The sequence below is a fragment of the Kogia breviceps genome, chromosome 14, assembly GCF_026419965.1.
Source record: "Kogia breviceps isolate mKogBre1 chromosome 14, mKogBre1 haplotype 1, whole genome shotgun sequence".
NCBI classification, from domain to species: Eukaryota; Metazoa; Chordata; class Mammalia; order Artiodactyla; family Physeteridae; genus Kogia; species Kogia breviceps.
The window spans coordinates 10,089,739-10,113,033 of NC_081323.1; the positions used below are offsets into that span (position 1 = coordinate 10,089,739).

The 23,295-nt window shown below is 50.5% G+C and overlaps 1 protein-coding gene across 7 annotated transcripts in view; it reads left to right on the forward strand.

Moving 5' to 3' along the window:
* NFATC2 (nuclear factor of activated T cells 2) overlaps window positions 1–23,295 on the forward strand; it is a 160,154-nt gene that overhangs the window by 99,452 nt on the left and 37,407 nt on the right. For 6 of the 7 annotated variants that reach the window (XM_067011732.1, XM_059038939.2, XM_059038937.2 and 3 more), the window contains exons 7-9: window positions 13,224–13,279; window positions 13,958–14,084; window positions 16,286–16,975. In XM_067011732.1, the coding sequence (XP_066867833.1) occupies window positions 13,224–13,279; window positions 13,958–14,084; window positions 16,286–16,975 (873 nt within the window). Of the gene's footprint in view, window positions 1–13,223; window positions 13,280–13,957; window positions 14,085–16,285; window positions 17,104–23,295 lie in introns of those variants that run through there. The other variant, XM_059038935.2, reaches the window with a different exon arrangement.

A 23,295-nucleotide genomic window follows, 5' to 3' on the forward strand; every position in this document is an offset into this window, starting at 1 on the left:
TCAACCGCTGCGCCACGAGGGAAGCCCTCAGTTTACCTCTTGAAGGGAGGAAAACCCAGAGTCTGTTTCAGCTTTGAAAAATTGCATGTCAATGAGAAGAGGAATGATAATAGTTTTCTCTGATTAATGCTGTCCGTGGGCGGGCCGTTTGCCTGCTGCTTTCTGCATGTTTTCTCATCTAAGCGGACGCCCGCGGGAGGCAGGTGGCTAAGCCTGGAGAAGTTAGGGGTCTCACCTGCAGCTAATACAGCATCGTCCTGTTGTTCAGTTTCCCTGGACCTCAGATTCCAGTGAGCGAGTTAATAACAGTCTTTCCCTCCCAGAGTTAAACGCATAAGCAAGCAGTGGGCGCTCAGCACATCGGGCGTGCTCGTGGAGTGTTCGTTGTTATTTTTACGTTTTCTCCAGTATTCTCATTGCTTAGGCCATAGACATCGTTTATTGGACACACACTGCCCCAGTGTGGGCCTGGCAGGCAGACTTTGGGAGGCTGTAAGCTGCAGTGGTTACCAGCATAGCTCTGAGGTCAGACGGCCTGGGTTCGAACCCATGATCTGTGTTTGGTAGCTTTGTCAACCTGGGTAAGTCCTGTCACCTCTCTGAGCCAATAGTTCCTCTTTTGTAAAATACAGATGGTTTACTTCACTTGAGAGACAAGAAGATTAAATGAGATGCTACAGATTAGGCTCTTTGCATAGAGCTTGGCACATTATAGATGCTCATTAAATGTCAGCTTTTATTATTATTATCATCATCGTCATCATATCTTGGCTGTGGAAGGACAAGGATGGGTACGATTTTATCTCATGGAACCAAGAGACATTGAAAAACAAGAATAAGTAATAATAAACTGTGTGCCAGGCCTTGTTCTAAGCACTTTATATGTATTAACAATCTGTTTCCTCATGGCAGCCCTACAAGGTAGCTATTTTCTGATGAGAAACTGAACAGAGAGAGGTTAAATAACTTATCGAAGATCACACAGCTGGTAAATGGCAGTGCTGGGTTGGCCCCTAGGAAGCCTGCCTCTAGCATCTGTATCCTTGATCATTTAGCTTTTCTACTTTGAAAAAGCTCAGAACCAGGTTAATTTGTCTGAAGATCCTTTAGCTGCTCTGAGCCACTGACTTGAACCATTTTGTGGTGAGTTACACTCTTGAATTCTGCAGCAAGTCACTGAGGCCAGGTAGGTCCATTTAGGACTGTGGTGTGTCTAACGTAAAAGAACCGGGGGTGAATACGGTTCCTGGATCGATGCCAGCAGACAAGCCGGGGTGTCTGAGGTGTCCCTGGGCCCTCAGAGAAGTGGTGGGCTTCTCTGGTGGGATGTCTGGCTCCGGGTGGCTCCGACAGACAGAGGGGGGAATTGCCTTATGTTTGCAGGGAGCCAGTCCTGCTCTTTTGACCCCAAGAACTTGCCTCCCAGCCCAGGACTGCCTTCTGCAGGGGGAATCCCTGTTGCTCAACTTCTTTTTTCCAAAACGCAGCCCCGTTCCCATCTCCATGGACAGTTTGGCCAGCAGGGCCGCTGCGAGGTGGGGCGGAGTGGAACAGTTGAAGTTTTCCAAGGAAGGGGAACCCCAGCTGGTTCTCACATTAAGGAAAGGTGGACAGCCTCCTGGGCTAATCTTAGCCCCCATGTTGGGTCATCGGCACCACCAGCTCCAAAGTTCTTTTTATAGCCGTCGACTGAAATGGAATTGGCAGTTTCCACTCCAGCAGGATGACAAATTGGAGGATGGTGGAAAAACAGTAGGAGGGGGTAGCGTGGTGTTTCTTAAGTTAGAAAAGCTCGGTGTTTTGGAAAATGGCATCTTATTTATAGCAGCAGTAATAATAATGATTATTATATTGTTTTTATTACCATTTTTAATCATTTGCATGACTTCCAAGAGCCCGTATGTGCTGGCCCTTGCCCGTCTCTCTGATTTCAGCTTCTTTTTTTTTTTTTCTTTTTTAGCTACACCATCTTCATTCTGTCCTCAAACAGCCCACACTCCTTTCTGTCACAGGACCTTTGCTTTTGTTGTTTCCTCATGGATTGTGGCCTCCTACTCCTCCTACAAGTCTCAGCTCAGGGCGACTTTCTTAAGGAGCCCCTCCTTGACCAACTGCTCTGAAGTTGTTCAACCTCCGCCACAGCTCTGTCCCTCTCTGTCCCATTGCCCTGCCCTGTTTTCCCAGTAATACTTAGCTCTACTGGAATTATCTTGTCTCTGATGTCTCCCACGTCGGAGTTCCTTGAGGGACGGGGACTTGGTGTTTGCTGCTGTATGTGCAGCATCTAGAACAGCCCCTGGCACTTAGTAGGTTCTTATACGTATTGTTGAATGAATGTGTCCCCTCCTTTAATAGTCACACTGGCCCGGAGAGGCGGGGCGCATTACCCCCATTTTACAGATGAGACAACTGAGGCTCACAGAGGTCAAGCCACGGGCCCCAGGTCAGCTCACAGCAGGTAACAGAACTGGAATCCCAGGCAACATTTATCATCAATCCCCAAGGAATCTCTCTAGTCACATCCAAGGGGACAAAGAGGAACCCAACAGAACGATCAGCATCTTTCCTATTTACCATCTTCAGTAATTGCTGAAAAGCCTTTATATATTCTGTGAAATTTTAAAAATGTGTAACCTTCTAGGCGAAGGTCACGCCGGGAAGTCCAGGCTGTTCCTGACTTCAGCTGGTAACCCTGGCGCCCGGCCACCCAGGCCTCAGGCGGAGTCGGGGGTCCCAGCAAAACATTGCAAAACAGGAAAAAATCTAAGGACACAAAAATAAAAGTGATGTGGCAGCGGAAACCGGGTTGCCATGGCTTTGAGCGACTCTCTGCGCCTGGGTGGGATCCAATGTTTTGGAAGGTTCCTCCACATGACACAGGGTTTTGGAATTTTTCAGCTGGTAAATCTTTCTTAATTCAGGCCCCTGGCCCCAGCCAAGTAGCTCCCTGGCTCTCTGTGTCCCGCGGGGGCGTAGGTTGGAAACTTGCCTGCGTCGGATTACTCAGCTTTGAAACTTAAATTGTTTGAAGAGAACTTGTGTTTTGTTTTGTTGGACGATTTTTTGGACCACTCTGATGGCAGAGACTCCTATCACCTGTTGAGAGGGCAAATTGATTTTTTAGAAAGGAGGCGTGGGTGGTGGAATTCCCTGTTTCCCCCTGAGTCATCACATCCCAAAGTGAGTCATTTTATGACTTGGAGGTTCCCAAAGGTTGTATTTTGAGCTTTGTTTAATAAATACAAATGCATATGCTTAAAATAAAATTTTTTTGCTAAATTAAGTACTTTTCCATGAGTTAGTGCCCTGGAAACATTGGAACGCGCTTAGAGGAGACACCTCCTCTTCCCACCTGTTTTTCTCCGTGGGTAGGGCTTCACCCGGTCTGGTGTCTTCTGAAAAAATTGACCTGGTCTGGGAGTCTCTCTGCCTTGGTCTTCCCTCTGGGAAAGGTCAGACTCTAAGCTGGGCTTGCCCAGGACTAAGGCTCTGTAGACCTTTGCCCTCGGTGACTCATGTCCACGGTGTCGCTGGCCCCCGGAGCTGGAGCCCACCCCTTACACACAGCTGGCTGGGACACAGAGCTTTCCTCCAAAGACAGAGGCCAGACCACCACTTGGGAGCCCCACTGGAGAGAGAGAAAATGGTCTTATTTCCAGAGGGCTGAATATTTGCCCAAACTTCAGTCCTCTTGCATGCGAGAACAGACTTTGGAGTGAAGGGATCCTGCTGTTTAAATGCCTGAAAAAGAGGACACAGAGAAATGTTTTCTAACTAACTCGGGTCCTAGTGTTTCCACCATCAGAAATTGCTCTTGGTGCCAACAGACGTTCTGTAATTTGCAATTAGCAGGCTGGAATTTCCACCTCCGTCAAGAAAATCATGATATCTTTTATTAATGAATGGTCTGACACCCTCTTGTGTTTTTTTCTTTTTCTCCCTACAGTTGTGGTTGCATACTTTTTTTTTTTTTAGGTCAAAATTGTATGTATTTAAGGGGTCAGCAGGCTGGATTTTGGACCATCCAGCAGATTTGGCTTGAAGCCTGCATAGGCCTCATATTATGTGCTTTGGGACTTAGTTTCCCCATCTCTAAAATGGTGTTGGTGGTATTTCAGCAGTAAAAGGAGATCAAGGATCTGAAAGTGTCGGGCCATAGGAGGTGCCCAGAAACTGTCAGCTGACCTTCCATGTGTCCTCTGGGAGCTCAGTTTACTTAACAGGGAGTGGGGAAGGCAGGCCTGTGCCGGTTTCTTGTCTGGGAGAAGAGTCCTTCCTGGCACAGGTGGGTCTCTCCCCTCCTCTCAGCCCCGAGCCTTCGGACTTCTGCTGTCACACCCGATACGGTAGAGGGAACACGGCTAATGGCCTGCCCCCTGGCCCCATCTTACAGATGGAAAGCCAACTCACCGAGGGAGATTGGCAGACTTCCTTGAGGTGACAGGGCACGTCAGAGGAAGGCGGGGTCCCAAACTCCCACTTCCCAGTTCCCAGGGTGACTGTGAGCTGGCGTGGGACATCTAGAGATGACAGCCCATCGCTGAGAAGAGGTGCCCCTGGAGGCATGAGAGATGAGCTGAAATCCGGCCTCTATGTAAATGACCTGTTGATGCTCTTCTAGCCTCACTCTGCTCACTCAGCCCCCAGGACTTCCGTAGTTGCTCCCCAGATGTTTATTAAACCCCTACTATGTGCAGGTTCTATGCCAGGCACTGGGGGCATATGACATACAAGATCACTGCCCTCAGGGGGTGGACAGTCTCAAGCTTGTTTATAAGCAGGTCACTTTGAGACAGGGCGAGTGCTGTGAAGACAGGGAGACCAGTCCTAGGGGCAAGAGCCAAGGGGCTGGAAGTTAAGAGAAAAATATAGGATGCTGAGTTAATTTCAAATGTCAAGCAGTGCATTTCTTTAGTATGAGTATGTCCTGTGCAGCGGCACAGAGCTTGGGACAAACTGGTAGTTAGAAGAGGATTCATCATTTTCTGAAATTCAGATTTAACTGAACGGTCTGTATTTTTATTTATTAAATCTGGCAACCATGCACAGTGCAGTCAGGGAGGGCTTCCCTGAAGAGGTGGCTTTGAGCAGAGCCCTAGAGGCGGGAAAGAGGGAGCCATGTGGATGGTCAGAAGAGGGTCCAAGGCAGAAGGGACTGCCCCGTGCCAGGGTCTCAGCGTGGGGATGAGCTTGGGGTGTTTGGGGAACTGAAAGCAGACCCAGGCGGCTGGTGCAGGGTGAGAGTGAGTGGGGAGTGTGACATCAGTCAAGCCTGGAGAGGTCGCCGGTGGGGGGAGGGGTGGTCAGGTCATTCTGGGCCATGTAGGCATGGCCAGGAGTTTGGATTTCATTCCAAAAGCGAGTAGCTCTTGGAGGCTTTTAAGCAGGGGGGTGTCATGATCTCATTTACGGTTTTTTTTGGTTGCTTTGTTTTTTTGCGGTACGCGGGCCTCTCACTGTTGTGGCCTCTCCCGTTGCGCAGCACAGGCTCCGGACGCGCAGGCTCAGCGGCCACGGCTCACGGGCCCAGCCGCTCCGCGGCGCGTGGGATCTTCCCGGGCCGGGGCACGAACCCGTGTCCCCTGCATCAGCAGGCGGACCCTCAACCACTGCGCCACCAGGGAAGCCCTCATTTACATGTTTAAGGTTGCTCTGGCAATCTGGATGGAGAATGGTCTTTGGGGGTTGGGGTACGGGGACAAGTGGAAGCTGGGAGGTGACTGAGCAGCCGCTGCAGTTGTGCAGGTGGGGGACAGGGCAGGTAAGCCCACCAGGCAGTGGTGGGGCAGGAGGAGAGGGGGAGGTGTGGGAATCAAGGCACTCATCTCCAGCTCTCAGGAAATACACAGGGGCAGTGGTACCATTTCGGGTGGGTGAAATCCTAACTAAGGGGCCACTCCCGATCCCCCCATCTGCTGGGCTCATTAAGCTTGTGCATCCAGGGAGCATGCGGGTTTTTTTTTTTTTTTTTTTTGCTAGTTAGCAGTCGTAAAGAGCAGACTGAAATGACTTCAACCATCTTCATCTAGCTAATTTTAAAAAGCAGGGCCAGGCCTGGGAAGCGTCACACACAGTTTCCTAACCCAAGCAGACACTTTGATTTCCTCTCCGTTTGCCTTGAGCCCAGTGGCACGCTCACGGCCCCAGTGAGGACAGATTTGCTTTCCTCCTCCTGAAAGTGTGCGCGTTTCTGCTGTGAGTGCTGACACGAGCCCTTTGCTGACACGAGGCTGACTGCTAAGGCTCCAGCCCGGATCCAGCGCCAGCCCTGCTGCTTCCTGCTGCTTTGCTCCATCGAAGGGTTCAAGAGCTGCCTGCAAAGAGAATCCACTCAGCAAACCCAAGTGTAGGGGCCATCCATCCACAGACACACTGGCTATTGAGGCGTGTTCCCCTGGCACTGCGGCCAAGTTAAAACAAAGGCTGTGGTGTTACTTGGGCCATGCGCTTCCTCCCACCCCATTTTTTTTCTCTTGCAGAGTCTCGCTAAGTCTTCTCTAGACCCAACCTCTTTGCCCAAAGAAATTGGCTCTTTTCTCTTCGCCTCTGAGTAAAGACTTGGAAGAGCCTATTCTGTGCTGGCTGCCAGCCCGTGTTAATTTAGGACAGGGGAAGTTTGCCCGAACATCTGCTTGAAAGACCGAAGTCCTTTATTTCATCTCAGCCAGAGCAGGAGAAGCAGACTTGGTCTCCTTGAGCCTCTTCTGTTCTGGGCAGGTTTTCCAAGTCCCAGACTTGGGGTAGGGATCGGGAGGTGGATTATCTCGAACTCGGGCTGAGTGGCTCTGGTTGAGTTTAATTCCTTGTCTGCATCTGTACTCCAGGCTCATTCCTTCTCAGTCTGTTCCCAGAAGACTCTTCAACAAGGGTTCGGTGATTTCTCTTTGTGGGGTCTTTTTGCTGGAGAAGCCAGTGGTCAGACATTTCCTGAGCTCTGGCTGTGGGCTGAGCACCGGGGAATACGAGGTCAGTTTGTTCATTTAGTCCACCATTGTTTATTGAGCATCTATTAAGGGCCAGACACGTAGTGCTGGGGAGAAAGATGAGAACAAGACCGCCATGTGGGCCTGCTCTCCGGGAGCCCCCAGCCTAGCGGGAGAGAGAGATGGAAAACCCGTGGGCTGATAAAATGATGTCAGAGAGTGGAAGGTAGGAGAAGAAAATGACAGAGGATGGGCGACCTCCCTGAGCCGGACCTGAAGGATGGGGAGGAACTGGTCCTGGTGAGGTATGGAGAAGGGCAAGCATGGTTGCTGGAGGGATAGAGGAGGCCAGTGTATCCGGAGCCGAGTTGGGTGGTCGGAAGCTGAGGAAGGAGGCAGTGTCCCCATCCCAGTAGAGGTGAGGAACCTTGAATCCATTTCTCTTCTGAGCTCCGCTGGGACCCAGGGCCCTGCCTCCTTGTCTGGGGGCCATTGAGGGCAAGAGGGCACATGTGGCTTGTGTCAAGGCCCCCGCAGCCTGCCTGCAGGGGGCCTGCTATGCTGTAGGAGCTTAACCCACACTGGGGGTCCATGCCCAGCCTCCCTCTAAGATCGTGGCCCCAGGGGCCTCCTGGGAGACAGACAAATCAACAGGCAGTTGCAATATACTTTTTTCTTCAGAGAAAAACTTTATTTAAAAAATGGACATCAATGAAAATCGCCCATAATTCTACCATGTGTCTTGAATCATGTGAAGGAAGACGTGAAGGTCTCACCTCATCCATCCAGTCCCAGGCGTGGGGCTGTGACTGTCCAGGCAGCTTGGGGCACAGGTTCCTTAAGCATAAGCAGAGATGTTTATAGACTCACAAAGTGACATCATGCCTCATGTACTAGTCTGGTACACTTAAAAAATTCTGCTTTTAGGACTTCCCTGGTAAGAATCTTCCCAAGGGTTAAGAACCTGCCTGCCAATGCAGGGGACACGGGTTCGAGCCCTGGCTGGGGAAGATCCCACATGCCGCGGAGCAACTAAGCCCGTGCGCCACAACTACTGAGCCCACGTGCCGCAACTACTGAAGCCCACGTGCCTAGAGCCTGTGCTCCACAACAGGAGAAGCCACCGAAATGAGAAGCCCGCGCACCGCAACAAAGAGTAGCCCCTGCTCACTGCAACTAGAGAAAGCCCGCGTGCAGCAACGAAGACCCAACGCAGCCCCCAAAAAAGAAATAAGGAAAAAAAATTCTGCCTTTTAATGTAGCAGGGATGCATTTCTAGGTCAGAAAACGTGACCAGCCTTATTTGAAGATATTTCTATACCTGATATTCCAGACCAAGTATGGACGGCCCATGATCGATTCAGTCAGTCCCTATCAATGAGTACTTTCTATGGCCATTTTATTTGTTTGCAATGAGAAGTGTAATGCAAAGAACTGAAACGAGAAGCTGTGATACCCACCAGAATACTGGGGTCAAGATGGCCAGCCAAGTCTTTCTCCTTAAAGTTGGACCTATGTGAGATACCAAATTCTAACATAATAACAGTGATAACAGTGCTTGCTCACTATGGGCTGGGCATTTTGCTAAGGATTTTACGTATAATTTCTATTTGAATTCTTACCACAGCTCTTTGAAGTCAAGAAATTAAGTTTATTGTCTGGCCTATGAGGAAATTGAGGCACAGCGGTTAAGATACCATTCAAGGGCCACACAGCAAGTCAATGGCAGTGATGATGGGACTTGAACCCAGACAGAGTGACATCAGGCTGAGAGAGTCCTGCCAGCATTTACTGTGAATTCTGCTGCCTCCTGGAAGCTCCATTCAGAGGATGGGATTAATATGTTCTCTTGGTGAAACCCAGGATCCAGGGATATCACGTGGGGTGGGGGAATGGAAGAAGAGCCCAGGAAAATGGCCTTGAGGTATTTTGTAAGCCGCGTGCTCTGCTTAGAGACCAGCCCCTTTGGTGTGTCTTCCATATGCTATGTAACATCAAGGACGCAACAGCAGCTTTCACTTCCCATTGAGGGCTTGTTTGTTCAGAACGGAGTGCAGGGACCATGGGAGATGCACAGCCAGGCTAGATGCCTGGAGCTGCCCTTGGGGCTTTAAAAAAGTTTAGATAATGGTGTAAACACCCATTTTTGAAAGGAAAGAAACTCAGGCACCATGCCACCTATCTCCTGTAACAGACATTGTCCTTTTGTAAATTCCCTCCAGCCCATGCCTGCAGGCAAATGTATTTATAACTGTAATCAGAGAATGTTTTTTATTATTTTCTGATTGAAAAATGCTTGTGCTTTTTTTCAGTCGTGGAACAAATGCAAAAAATGATAAAGGAGCCAATATTTATATCATCTGTTGCTGCTAGCCCTGCTGCTAATGCTTGCCAATGTCTGTTGAATGTTTATACTCTGTCTGGGTCTCTTGGAATGAACCTGTGATGTGTAGGTGCTGTGATTATCCCCGTATTTTGGATAAGAGACAAAGAGAGGTAAAGCATCTTATCCCAGCTCACACAGCTAATTGGGGGCAACACAAGGAGGGATTCAAAGCTGGGTGTGTCTGTCTGCTCCAGAGTTTGAGGTACGTAGGATAAAATGGAAAGCGTTCTGGTGACCCATAGAGGGGAAGTCTGTTCTGGCCATGGAACACGCCTGAGAAGGCTGGGGGCTACAATAAACGTGTCGCTGGCGACTCTGGGGTGAGTAGGCATTTCCTTCTAAACCCCACGGGCTGCTTTCCTGGGCTGACATCTGGAGTTTGGGATGTGGCTGCCTGGCTGCCAGGCTGGAGCTCGGGGGATGGTGGTGGGAGGGCTTCTCAGCGAGCAGGTGGGGGGACGATCCTCTGTGACCCACTCTGGGAGCCCTGTGTCGGCGCACCAGGGCCCTTGCTGGGCCGCGTGGTGGCCACGGGCCTCCTGGGCACGTGGTTCTGGTTTTGAAGCGAAGAGAAGGTCAGGTCCTTGGAGCAAGGGGCCTGTGGTCCAGGAGGAAGGGAAGCGAGTTTTCCTGTCCTGACAGATAGGAAAGGGCTGGGGGTCTTTGCTTTTTTTCTGGGGGGGCAGTATACAGCAGCAGAGTGGGACGTTGCCTGAGATGATATTGGGTGGTGGCTTCTTCTGGCCAAAATGTCGTACAGTCCTGAGAAAACCTCGGGCACATCCCAGTGGAGGGCCTTTCTGCAGAACCCTGACCAGTTCCCCTCGTCACGGTGAGGGGAGAGGTACCTGTCTCAAAGGCCCACTAAGGTAGGGCCTGGAAAGTCGACGGGAGACGTGCGGGCCAGGGCAGGGGGCTGTGGTGAAGTGGCGCCCGCAGCGCCGTCCGGAGAGACCGCCGTGGTCCAGTTCCTGTCGGGGGTGCCCAGAACGGCCAGATCATCTGAATTTTCTTTTGTTTTTTTTTTTTCCAGGAGCAAAAACTTTATTTTCTGGTGAAATCTCGTTTTGAAATGGCAGCAGCTAATTAAAAAGCTGCTAAGCCACTCTATAGGCCAAAAACAAGCCAGAGCTCTGGGGTGAGGCCAATTGGCTTTTAAAAAAGTAGTAGGAGGGGTGAGAATGGTGCCCCAAGAGGCTGGAACGGAGGCAGGAACAAGGTGGGGCAGGGCCTTCAAGGCCGCTGTGGGATTGTAGATGGTATTTCTGGAGGCACAGGGGAAGCAGGGAAAGGTTTGAGAAGATGTGCGTGAACGTATGCAGTGGATGCGACATAAAAAGATCGTCCCTATGTAGGACCTTTCTCCAGCCTCCCCAGGAAGCTGGCATCTTCTCTCTGCTTAGTAACCTTGAGCTTCTTTCCTTGAAAGCATTCCCTTTGTTATTGGACTGTGCCAGTTGTTGGTTTAATAACTGTCTACCGCACGTCTTTGGACAACCCCTCTTCTTTGGGCCTCAGTTTCCCTATCTGATGGTGTTTGGATGGCTAATTTTTAAGGCTACTGTCTAGCACCTGTACCCTAGAATTCTATGGCTGTTGCTGGGTGGCGTTTTGTGTATTATGTATGCTCACCGGAGATGGAGACAAATGCGAAATTTGGGGAGAAAGGCTGCTTTCCATTTCTCTTGGGTCCTTAGACCAGGGGAAGGGACTTTGAGGACTCTCCTCATGGTGACACCCTTTTCATCACACCGTCGTTTTGTATTTTCTATGCTTCATCTCCCACTTATTGGCGTGAGTCAAGGAAGAGAGCTGGGAGGCAGCTTTATGGACCCAGCGTAATACTTCCCAGTCACATTTCTGGGTACTTCTCTCTCTCTCCTCCCAATTTTGAGACATGGAAATGGTCCTTTCTTTTCTAAGTGAGTGATGCTCATACATGGTAATGAACCAAACCCAAAGAGCCATGGTACCATCAATGGCAGAACTCAGTTCAGCCACTGAGAGGCTAGGGGGAGGGTGACACGCCAGACATCGACATGCTGTTCATTTCCTCAATTAATTTATTACTTGATCTTCTGACTTAGAGCTTGCACTGCAGTTAGTGAATAGAGACGTGGTTTTTTGATGAGGACCCGTGCCTAGCTCGTACCACCACCTGAGAGGGGGACACCGTGTCTCTGTTGGATGACCTTTGACCTGTCTTTGATAAAGAAATGAGGATTTTCTCTGAAGAGTTCTGTCCCGGGCTTTACACACTGGAAATACCCTATCTTGACGAGTTAACTTCAAATTCCTTGACATCATCCTTCTATCCTTTCTTGCTTCCTTCTGGGCAGCGGCTGGTGTCAGCTCCTGGCTTTATCCCGGCCCCATCAGCAGCCTTTGGAGCTGCTGGCACTTTTGTGGCAGCTCAGACGTGAGACGTTTACTAGGCACCTACAGTGTGTTGGGTGTTGGGGAGACCGTGACAGCTACAACTTGGTCCCTCCCTCAGGGAATCTCACGCCATAGTGAGAGTTGGTACACTAACCATATTTTCCTCTTCCCTTTGGACATATACCTGTGTCTTCCTTAGTCATTTCGGGGATTGCACTGAATAGAACTGTAAGGCCAAGACTTGCAGACTGACTTGTTGGAGAAGGTTCCAACTGGCTCAGCGCTTGTTCTCTCTTCAGATCATCTAGATTGCATTAGCTCTGGTAGCAATCACAAGACCTTTTATTAGTTATTATTTTGGGGAATATGTCCTATACAAGTTCAAATAATGCTTAGAAACCAGATTTCTTTGGGTGAGCCTTAAGAGGCGAGACTATATGGGTTCAAATCTAACCTGTCACAGAGGCTGCTAATAGTGCTTACAAAGAGGCGGGACGCTTTGGCTAAGTGTCCGGACATGATATATACCCAGCCCGCCTTGGAGAGTTCATGCTGCACCTGACAGATTAAAGGCTCTGAGAAATCCCGCAGTAAAGAAACCCACTTGACTCCGACTCCACCTTTTCCAAATTCTTACTAGCTGGTAGAACTTGCTTTCCTTTCTCCTAAACCCATTTCATATTCTTCAGAGCAAGTGTTCCACAAAACACCCTGGAAACACTTGTGGAAATGATTTGTCTCAGCCGAACACTGCCACTGGCCGATGTAGGTGGTCAGCAACAAAAATCTATTATTTGCAAATGCAGAGGTCTTTTTGGCCCAACTTGCTGGCCCCGAACTGGGGAACCAGTGCCCTGCTCCAGGGGAGGGGGGTTTACCCCCGAGCAAACCTCTCAGCGCCTGTTGTAATGAGTCACATGAGAGCCAGGCTCTCTGTTGACTGAAAGGTGAAGGGTGGGTGCCTGTGTTTCCACTCACTCCAAGGCCTCACGAGCCAGGACATTGTTTAAGCCTCTTAGGACAGAATATGTGAGCCACCTGTGTTCTCAGACAACGAAGAAGTCATGTCTGGGACAGCCAGGGATCTGTAATGGGGCCCCTGTGACAGTCTTGGCATATGCAGAGTGTTTTGGAAATAGTCTTTGGTTGAACAAAGCGTATTAGAAAGTAAAGTGTATAACAATACTTTTTTTTTTTTTTTTTTTGAAAAGAAAGAAAGACATGTAGACATTCAAATATAGAGAAAAAAGATAACGGTATTGGGACGGTGGGCAATTTCTATTTTTTCCCTTATCTTGTATCGTTGCCCAGTTTTCTGTTGTCAAGGTGCCTTCTCTTTGCACAACGAAATATGCATTGATAGAAATAAAAACACATATACGTACATATATGCATACATAATGCAAACGCGCAGGTGTACTTTACTGAAATAATCTAACACGTAAGCCAAGATATATATAAGTCGGTGAGTTTTTGTCTTAAGTTCTCGGTTGCTAATAGTTCCTTCAAAGTCTGTCATTTTTAAATTTTTCCAGATGGGCAGCAGATTTGGGAGATGGAGGCCACGGTGGATAAAGACAAGAGCCAGCCTGTAAGCACCCGGACACGATGACCAGACACCCTGTCCTCCCCTCCCCCACCGCCCTCGTGCTCTCCTCTTTCCCTCTTTTTTCTCCTTCCTTCATCGAAGTCCCAGTGCTTTGGACCTAAAAGGCACTCAGTGGGTATTGAATTGATGAATGAATTACATGTTTATTGAGCACCACGCCCTTTTGATTTGTAGCAGAGTGACATCTTCATATACCTTGATAGAGTAAGCGGTAAGTCTTTCTTCACTGCAGCTGAAAAGTCAACTTCCCCTTAATTAGAATTTTGCCTGTAAATGTACGGAACGTGTCACGAGTCCTTTTACTTTTATTTATTTCTTTATTTTTATTGAAGTATAATTGATTTACAATATTGTGTTTGTTTCAGTTGTACAACAGAGTGATTCGATTATGTATATGTCAGTATTCTTCTTTTAAAAATTCTTTTCCATTATAGGTTATTACAAGATATCGAATAGAGTTCCCTGGGCTATACAGTAATTCCTTGTTGTTTATCTGTTTTATACTGAGTATATGGTAGTGTGCATCTGTTAATCCCATACTCCCAATTTATCCCTCCCCACCACGAGTCCTTCTAGATGGGCTGGCTCACTGTGCTTAGGACCTTGGATGGCAATTTAGACGTGACTGCAGTTAAATTATCGACAACTCCTTTCTTTCAGAACATGCTTTTTGTTGAGATCCCTGAGTATCGGAACAAGCACATTCGGACATCAGTGAAGGTGAACTTCTACGTCATTAACGGGAAAAGAAAACGAAGTCAGCCTCAGCACTTTACCTACCACCCAGGTAAGAAGTTCTCTCCGAAGGCCCCCTGTGTGTGGAGAGGCAGCATCGGCATCTGGGTGAGGATGCACGTGATCTGCTGGGTGACCTAGGGCAGGTGACTCAACCTCTCTGACCCTCAGTTTCCTCATCTGTCAGATGGCACCTTCCTTATAAGAGTTATATAAATCAAATACACATGAAGTGCTTAGGATGGCGCACATCAACAGTATTAACTATTGTTATTCACATTTTCCTGCGAGGGCAGAATAATAATGGAGCACACGTAGACTTGTTCACCAGAAGGTGGCAAAGCTGATGACTCCTATCCCTGTTTTCGATTTGATCACAATAGCGGCAGAAGGTGAATATGCCCTAAAATGTGGAATCTTAGGGACCCCACAGCAGGTGGCCAAATGGAGTTGCTGGGCGGATAACCAGGCCAGGAGGCCTCATTCTCACAGAGCACTACAGTCCTAAGACGGGCGATGAGAGCCATTTTGCATTCATTCATTTGTCCAGAAAATAGCTGAGTGCCAGGCACTGTTTTAGCTTGGAGACACAAGAGTGAACACATCAAAAATCCCTGCCCTCCTGGAGGCGATGTTCTAACAGGGGATTCAGATGAAAGATAATACTGATGGAAGGGGATTCAGATAATAAGTAATATTGATATTAGTGATATGTTGGGTTGTGGTTAGGGCTACAGAAAGAGGCTACAAACTTCCCAAGCCTGAGACAGGCCTGCCAGCAGCCTTTCCAGGAAACCTACAATCTGAGAATGTCAGCCAGGGTATAATATCCACTGTGACAGTTTCACATGGAGCCTGTGGGCTGCCCGCAGCACAAAAGTGAGGGCCTGGCTTGGCTGGGGTGCGTGCGTCCACAGGTGTATGTGGCACCGTGAGTGTTCCATTGTCCCACGACTGGTGTACCATGCCGTGAGTGGCAAAGGCCTGCTTGGACCCAGAACTGGGGGAGAATCTCTGGGAGGGCTCTAGACCGCAGTTCAACGATCCTTCGTAACATAGAGGTTTTCAATTATGTGTCACGTGCTGTCGCCCCTCCTGTGTGGCGATGAGGCCTCTCTGGGTCTGGACGTCAGCACTCACCTGCCTGAACTTGGCTCAAGTGAGAACTCGAGGCCCAGGTACCTGGAGACGGTCTTTGAGTGGCTTCCTGAGAAGTTGGAGTCAAAGCTGCATTTTTGCTGTAGATGCCGAAACTCCTTTGCCCCCCTCCAGCCCCCAGCATTTGGGAGCCCCTCCCCCCAATTTGATTATGGTCCTGTCACCAATTCATTTACTCCAGTGAAAAGAAAACTGATTCCTCAGTTCCTGGGCCTGGTGATGCTTCGGGTAAAGGATGTCGGAGAAGTACGAATTCTGGTGACTGTCCATGGTGGGGAGAGAGGAATGGTGACCTCACCAACACTCACAGTAGTAATAGTGATAGTAGCAACAACAGCAAGCATTGGGCACTTACCGTATATGCAGTCACTGTGCATACGGTGCACACATATCTCATTTAATCTTGCCCACAACCCCATGGCGTAGGTATGATGGTTCCTGCCAGCTAACAGATGAGGAAACTGAGGCCCAAGCCAGCAGGCCTCATTCCCCCAAAGTACTACAAAACTAAGGAGGCCGACAGTCACCGTTTGGTCATTCCTTTGTCCAGAAAATATCTGAGTGCTGATTAAGTGCCAGGTATGGTTTTAGGTGCTGGAGATCCAGCAGTGAAAAAAAAATCCTGCCTTTGAGGAGCTGACATTCTGGTGGGGGGTTTCGGATAATAAGTGAGCACGTAAAGTGCACAGATACTTCAGCTGGTGGTGAGTATGATAGAGGACGGCGAGCAGGGGAGGGGGACTGGAGCTGCTAGAGCAGGAGGAGGAGGCGGAGGCATAATTTTACATCAAGCGTTCTTCCCCGAGCTCTCCCCCTGGGCAAAAAGGCTGCACAGGGGCTGACACAGGCCCACCAGCCACTTTTCCACTGTCAGAAAGACCTATGGTTCAAGATCATCACCCAGGGTAAAATTTCTAACCTAAGACAATTGCACGGGGAGCCTCTTGCTCAAGGCTAATAAGTGACAGAGCCTAGATCTTTGACCCCACCCTTGTGGACTCCGAAGGCCGCGTTTCCAACCGCTGTCTGCTAATCCTCTGTGCACCCCTGTGGCACTAAGAGTGGTGCACCCCGTGTGCTTTTCTCTCCTCTCAGTCCCTGCCATCAAGACGGAGCCCACCGATGAATACGACCCCACCTTGATCTGCAGCCCTGCCCACGGGGGCCTGGGGAGCCAGCCTTACTACCCACAGCACCCAATGGTGGCCGAGTCCCCCTCCTGCCTCGTGGCCACCATGGCTCCCTGCCAGCAATTCCGCTCAGGGCTCTCATCCCCCGACGCCCGCTACCAGCAGCAGAACCCAGCGGCTGTCCTCTACCAGCGGAGCAAGAGCCTGAGCCCCAGCCTGCTGGGCTACCAGCAGCCGGCCCTCATGGCCGCCCCCCTGTCCCTCGCGGATGCCCACCGCTCCGTGCTAGTGCACGCTGGCTCCCAGGGCCAGAGCTCGGCCCTGCTCCACTCCAGTGCAGCCAACCAGCAGGCCTCACCGGTGATCCACTACTCGCCCACCAACCAGCAGCTGCGCTGCGGAAGCCACCAGGAGTTCCAGCACATCGTGTACTGCGAGAACTTCGCGCCCGGCACCACCAGGCCCGGCCCACCCCCTGTCAGTCAAGGTCAGAGGCTGAGCCCGGGCTCCTACCCCACGGTCATTCAGCAGCAGAATGCCACAAGCCAAAGAGCCGCCAAAAACGGACCTCCGGTCAGTGACCAAAAGGAAGTATTACCCGCGGGCGTGACAATTAAACAGGAGCAGAACTTGGACCAGACCTACTTGGATGACGGTAAGATGCTTGTTTTTCTCACCGCCCGCGAGTTCGGTGCCCCGAAGCATCTCCCCAGCAAGTTTACTGTGTGGCCTGGGTATCTTCCTTCACCTGTTTGGGCCTCAGTGTCCCCCTCTTTAATTTAAGGGAGTTGAATAAGATAAGCTTTGAGGCCTCACCCGACTCTGTGCGTGAATCACCTCCAAGCAGGAGTTCTGGGGTGGGTGGTAGGAGTTTTAGTTGCTCCCCTACAACCATTGCAACAGAAAGAGCAAATGAGGGCACTTCCGGCCCTAGGAGTGTCCCCTGGGTCAAGAACTGGCTCAGTTTAACTGCTTCCACTCTTTCCACTTGCCGAATTTAGAACAAGGATAGGGAAACAGAAAGGAAGGAAAGCTAACCTTTTATTCCCGGAAAGAAAGAAAAAAACAAAACCCCACTTTATAGCCCTCTTTTGTGTGTTTGGGGGAGGGGGAAGGGGCCGGGGGAAGGAGAGATCTCGTTGAAAAGTGGCTCTCTCGGAACGGAGCATGAATGGGGGCTTGCGGGCAGGCTGCGGGCACATCTCTGCCCTGTGCCAGTGGAACAGAGCCGCGAATTGATGGGAGGGAAGCAGCGGGCTTCCGTTGTGGTGAGCCCGGCTGATGGGGTGGCTGGACCAGTGAAGGGAGGCAGAGGCAGCTTTGTGTGTCCGCAGGCGCCCGAGTCTGTTGGCGGGGGTCCAGCTGGAGGGTGATCTTGTTGGCGTGGCCGTGTGTGTGCCGTTGGTCTGTGATCGCAGGGAGGAAGGGCCAGTTGTGTTGGCAGGACTCACCTGGGGTCAGCCAGGTGCGGGCGAAGGACAGAGAGGGCGGGGCGGGCAGAGCAGCCGTCCCCTGGGGGCGCCAGAAGCGAGAAGACAGGTGGTTTGAATTTCTGAATGGGAGAAGGAAAGCCTATACCGCTGGCGGCCATCCACAGCTGCGGCCTCACGCTCTACCGGCAGTAGCATCTGATATACCCTGAAACCTCAATTATTTAGGAAAACGTCCTCTCAGGCACCCAGCCAAGAAGTAGGAAGTAAGGCAGAAAGCTTCAAGATAGCCACGGCAGCTACCGCAAAGACCAGGTGCGAGATATCGGACACTCCAGTGGCAGGAATCCTTTGGTGCTCACTCGGAGACTATTGACTTGTCCTTTATGCAAAGCTTTGGCGATCCGGGTTAGCTGGGGCTTCGGTGACTTCTTGTGCTTTCCATGTCCTCTCTCCAGTAAAACAGTCTTTCCAAAACTTCCCCCAAATGCATCCAGCAAAGATGCTGAGAGCCACTGAGTATAGGGTCAGACTGCCCCACGTGCCTTACAGGGCTGACCTCAAGGTACTGCTGAGTGAATAATTGATCCGTCTGGTCCTGAATAATCAAACACAGGTTGAGTTCGGGGCACTGTGCTGAGAGACCGAGGTATCGTCCACTTTTGAACAATTTACACCCAGAATGGTGAAGATAAAGTTTTGGTGCTTACCTGAAAGGGGGTTATCATGTAGAAAATTCAACTACTGCCGAATGCCTTCCCCGAGTGAGAGGGTAAATGAAATGGGGCTGTAACTGGACCTCTCTCCACGTGTGCGCTCAGGGGCTGGATCAGGGCAGGGGTGCTTCATAAATAAATGATGCCAGAGCAAGGACTGGCGCTTTCCCCCGTGGACTCTGTCCGGCGCTGGTTTAGTCTCTAGAGCGAGAAGTATACCAGTCCCTCTCACTCACCCTGTCACTGTAGACCAGTGGTGAGCATCTGGGGTAGAGAATGGGAGTCCGTCCGCGGTTCCCCGTGATGCATCAGATTCCAAGGGGGCCTCACATGGTCATGAGTAACCTTTAAGTATCTGTTGTGGCCCCAGACAGAAGTTTGCGTTAGGGAGAAAGCAGCTGAGAATGGAGACCCTTTGGGGCCTCCTACGTGTCTTTCTGGACACAGGCAGGTTCAAGGTCGTGGTGAGGGTGATCTCCCAGGGGGTCAGTAACACGAGTCAGCTCTAAGGCTGTCTCTGAGAACCAAGATAGTGAAATTGCTTCTCTTGGTGGAGCCTCTTCTCAAGGATATTCTGCATAAGCCCAGTTCCCTGGGATTTTAGGAGGTATTCTCTGAAATGAGGGTTCTGTGGCTGAGAAAGCAAAAAATACTTGATAAAACCAAGTTTTTTGTTTGTCCGAACCCGTGACCCCTGCATCGGCAGGCGGATTCTCAACCACTGCGCCACCAGGGAAGCCCTAAAACCGAGTTTTTAAAAACCTTGTTTACTATAGGACTTGTCAGAGCCTTTACTGAGCTAGTGGACATTATCAGTCTCTGAAACGAGGGGGAGGGAGCACTTAGCCAGAGTTACTTGATCACCCTCACCACCCCAGGGGGTACCGTTCACATAGTATTTGATCGTACTCTGTGTGAACGGGGGCCCTTGGAGTTATACAGCGTGGCAGGCCTGGGGCCCCTCTCCCCTGATGTGCGGGAGAAATAACATGAAGGAATCTCAGAGTTCAGAACCAGCACTGCCCCGTCCCATGTGCTGTATCCAGTCTCCTCAGTTTGGGGGCTTCACGTTCCTGGGCCCAGAGCATGACGGGGCAGGAGAATCACCTCCACCCGTGTGGTCCCCAAAAGGCAGCAGTGTGGCTGCTGGTTAGACGTTCCGTGCTTGACTGGAATTGCCCCCAGGGCTCTGCCCAGCCCAGGTCCCTCTGCTGGGGGGGCTGCTCGTGTGGCCTGTTGGCCAGTGGTGAGCCCCGAACCGCGCCACTGCTGCAGCCGCCAGGAAGAGGGCTGCAGCGTTGCCTCCTAACTTCCGGGGTTTCAGATCCCTCTCGCACACGCCGTCCGGCCTGTGCACTCACCAAACGCTCTCAGACTCCACTGGTGGCTTTGTGAATGTGCGATTCAGGCTTCTCAGCTCTTTGGCATTTCTTTCCGACAGGTAAACTGGAAATCCCTGGGTCATTTCTCTAGTCTGTTTGGGAGGCATCCTAGGTGGTTTTCCATCCCTTTCATCAATTCCCCAAAGGAGGTCTCCTTCCAAAATACAGCTCGGGCTGCCCGAGCTCCAGCGGAATGTGCTTCCCGGGTGGGGGCTCTTTCTCACCTGCCATTCATTTGCCTTTGGGGATTTCTGGCAAACTAGTCTTTCCTTGGAAACTCTGTGAGAGCTGGGCTTCAGTGCTTTGAGGGTCAAAAGGAAGGTTCTGCAGCTGGAAAGAGAAGAGTCACCAGAGGATATGGGTCCCAATGCAAACACATCGTCTTAGAAGTGGACCACGCTGCTCACCTGTGATCCCGGGAAGCCCCAGTGTTTGGTTACCTTTCCCCGACCCTTTGCTAACGATCAGAGCTCAGAGCGATCCGTTGTCTGGTCTGGGCATCCTACCTGGCTCCACCTCTCTTCCTTCCCAGCTGCATTCCTGCACACAGACGCCGCCGTCTGTCTGGGCCCCCCTTTTTCCTTGGAACTCCAAAATGCAGCTTCTGCTTTCTCCACTCCAAAGACTTGAGACGTTTTCCAAAAGTCTCTCTTTGAGCTAACAAAATAAGTGATATTTCAGGGAAAACTACACCCTCACTCCTCTCCTCGTGTTCCTCTGCCGCTGCAACTCAGGAGCACACTCTTCCGAAATGCATGCTTTGCGCACTCACTCACTGTTTTTTTTTCCTCTGTCCCCTTGTTTCCTCTGTAACCAGTGTCTTGTTCTAAAGCCCCAGGTCATACCTGGCAGATACCCTCAGCTCCTAGCAGTAGCCTGATCCTCTGAACTGTGAGCCCTCCTCTCCATCCCTCCTCCACCAGCCTCCCTCCCTCTCACCCAAAGGCATCAACTGGTTGCCTTTTCTCTGCCAGGCACCCTTCTGGGACTAAGGGGTACGCTGGTGAGCGAGTCAAAAGCCCTTGCTCTCGTGGGCTATTTGTTTTTTTGGGTAAACGAGGCAGACGTTAGCATGGAAGGTAATAAACCAGCTTATTTCAGATGGTGATAAAAAGTGTTCGTGCATAAAAGTTCGTGATACGAGTGTTCGTGCGGTGCCGGGAGGGGGCGGAGTGGGGGGCAGGCAGGCTAGCGAGGCATCGGGGACCTGGGACTCGGAGGGCACTCCTGCTGGGTGTCTCGGGTGACACGTTCTCGGAAGAGCTGGGGGTTCTCAGGTCAACAGGCCATCTAACCGTGGGCTCTGGGGTAGTGAGCCTACGCCGGCAGCCTCGAGACTCGGCCACGGACAAGCACACCCAGGAACAGGGGTGAGGCCTGGGACTCAAAGGAGATCCTCCATCCCTTTCTGGAAGTGTCTTAGGGAGAAGGGTGAGGTCTCAGTGATTGGCCAGAGCCTCTGCCAGTGGCTTGTAAGGATGGCAGCTGCGGGGTGTGTGTGTGTGTGTGTGTGTGTGTGTGTGTGTGTGTGTGTGTGTTTATATACATGTAGGAAGAGCACAAACCAGTTTGTTTTTCAATCTACTTTCCCATTCTTCATACTTGAAAATCATTTATTGAAATACACTGAATAAATTTGAATATTTCTATATATTTAAATATTGAAATATAGGCACACTCAGAAATCGATAGTGTATTCTGCATTTCACCAGGTGGACCGCCCAGGCAATTACCACCCAGACCACGCATGACATGGAATCTTGTTAGCACGCCGACGTGTAATCTTCTGCCTCCTCCACAAAGGTGGCCATTATCCTACTTTCTAGCCCCAGAGGTTCAGTTTGCCTTCTTGTAGAAACAGAAGTCACACAGCTGTGCCCTTTTGTGTCTGGCTTCCTTCTGTCAACCACTAGCTTGTGAGATCTGGCAACATTGTTGGCTGTAGTTGAGGTTCATTTATTTTGTTGTCGTGGATTATTCCACTGGGGAAACATTCTGCAATCTCTGTGTCCATGTTCCTGTTGATGGATGTTGGGGTTGTTTCCAGTTTTATGAAGAAGCCTTCCGTGAGCACTCTTGAACTCTTCTTTTGCTGCCCACACAGAAGGTCAGGAGTGGAGCCCTTGCCAGATGGTTTTCCAAAGTGGCTGTACCAGTTGACACACCCACAGCAGTGCAGGGGGTCATACAAAGCGGTTTTAAGTTCAGTTCACTTTGTATCTTCTCACCTTGGGACCTGCCCTCAGTTCTAATGAAGGTGCCTAGTTATGGAGCTTCCAGGCTGCAGACCCAGGGGCCAGCAAGCTGTTTGGGTATCAGCTGCTCTGACCCCTGTTTGGACCAGTTACTTAAACTCTCTGGACCTCTCTTTTCTTCCCCATGAAAACTACACCTCCTGTTTAGATACTCAAAGTGCCAAGCATGCATTAAGATCTGCACTTGGAAATAAGGCTCCCGAAAGGCGTTCAGTGATTAATATTTGCTCCATTAATAGTAATGGTGATGATTGTGATAGCTTTGCTTCCCTTGAAGTTTCTTGTGGTGCCTTTTCCAGCCTTGCCTTTATTTTGGCCACTTGAATACTTTGCCCTTTTTTTGTTAGATGAGAATACTCCACGTGGAAGAAAGGTAGGGAAAAGCCCCAGAGAACGCACTGATCTGTGGCTCACAGAGGCTGCCTTTCAGGCCGCAGAGAAGCGGAGGGTACATGTGCTGTTCACCTCGGGGCCCAGACATGGCCCAATTTCAGTTCCCTCCTGCCTGCTCTCTTCCGCCCCGGAAGTGAACACGGCAGGTTGGAATGAACCCCAAACTCGCCCATGGAGGTTAGGCGGCCGGCAAGAGCTCTCCCTTGACCCTTGGAAGCCACTCGGGTGCACCGGGCGGAGCTGGCCACGCCTCGTGCATTTCTCCGTGCAGGTGGTTTCCTGGGGCTGCCAGGCGGTGGAGCCAGAGGTGCTGCGCCACCGCATAAAATGTGTGCAGGGTAGTGGCCTGCCCGCAGGCATTCTCTTTCCTCGGGTGGGTCTAGTTTGAATCTTCCCCTTGCCTTGTTCCCGGATCTCAGGACTTACTTGCCATGTCTCCGTAAGACATGTTGAATGGAGCTTTGAATATCAGCGTTCGTACTTGCCTGTGACCTTGGTTCACAGTGACTAGCCTCGCCGTGCCTCGGTTTCCCCGTCCACAGAATGGACACGATCCCAGCTCTTCCCTCACGAGGCTGTGGTGAGAATGTATTGACTTAATGCGCATCATACTTTTAGAACAGGGCTTGGCCCGAAGTACTCCCCGATAAACATTAGCTGCTATTTTTCTTTGTGAATTGAATTGACTTCTTGTAGGACGCGGTTCACGTTTTTTACGATACATCTGCATAGGAGAATAGAAAATTGGCTATTCTGGTCTTTGGCGATGAGGGCCACTTGCCCGTATGCCCTGTCCCTT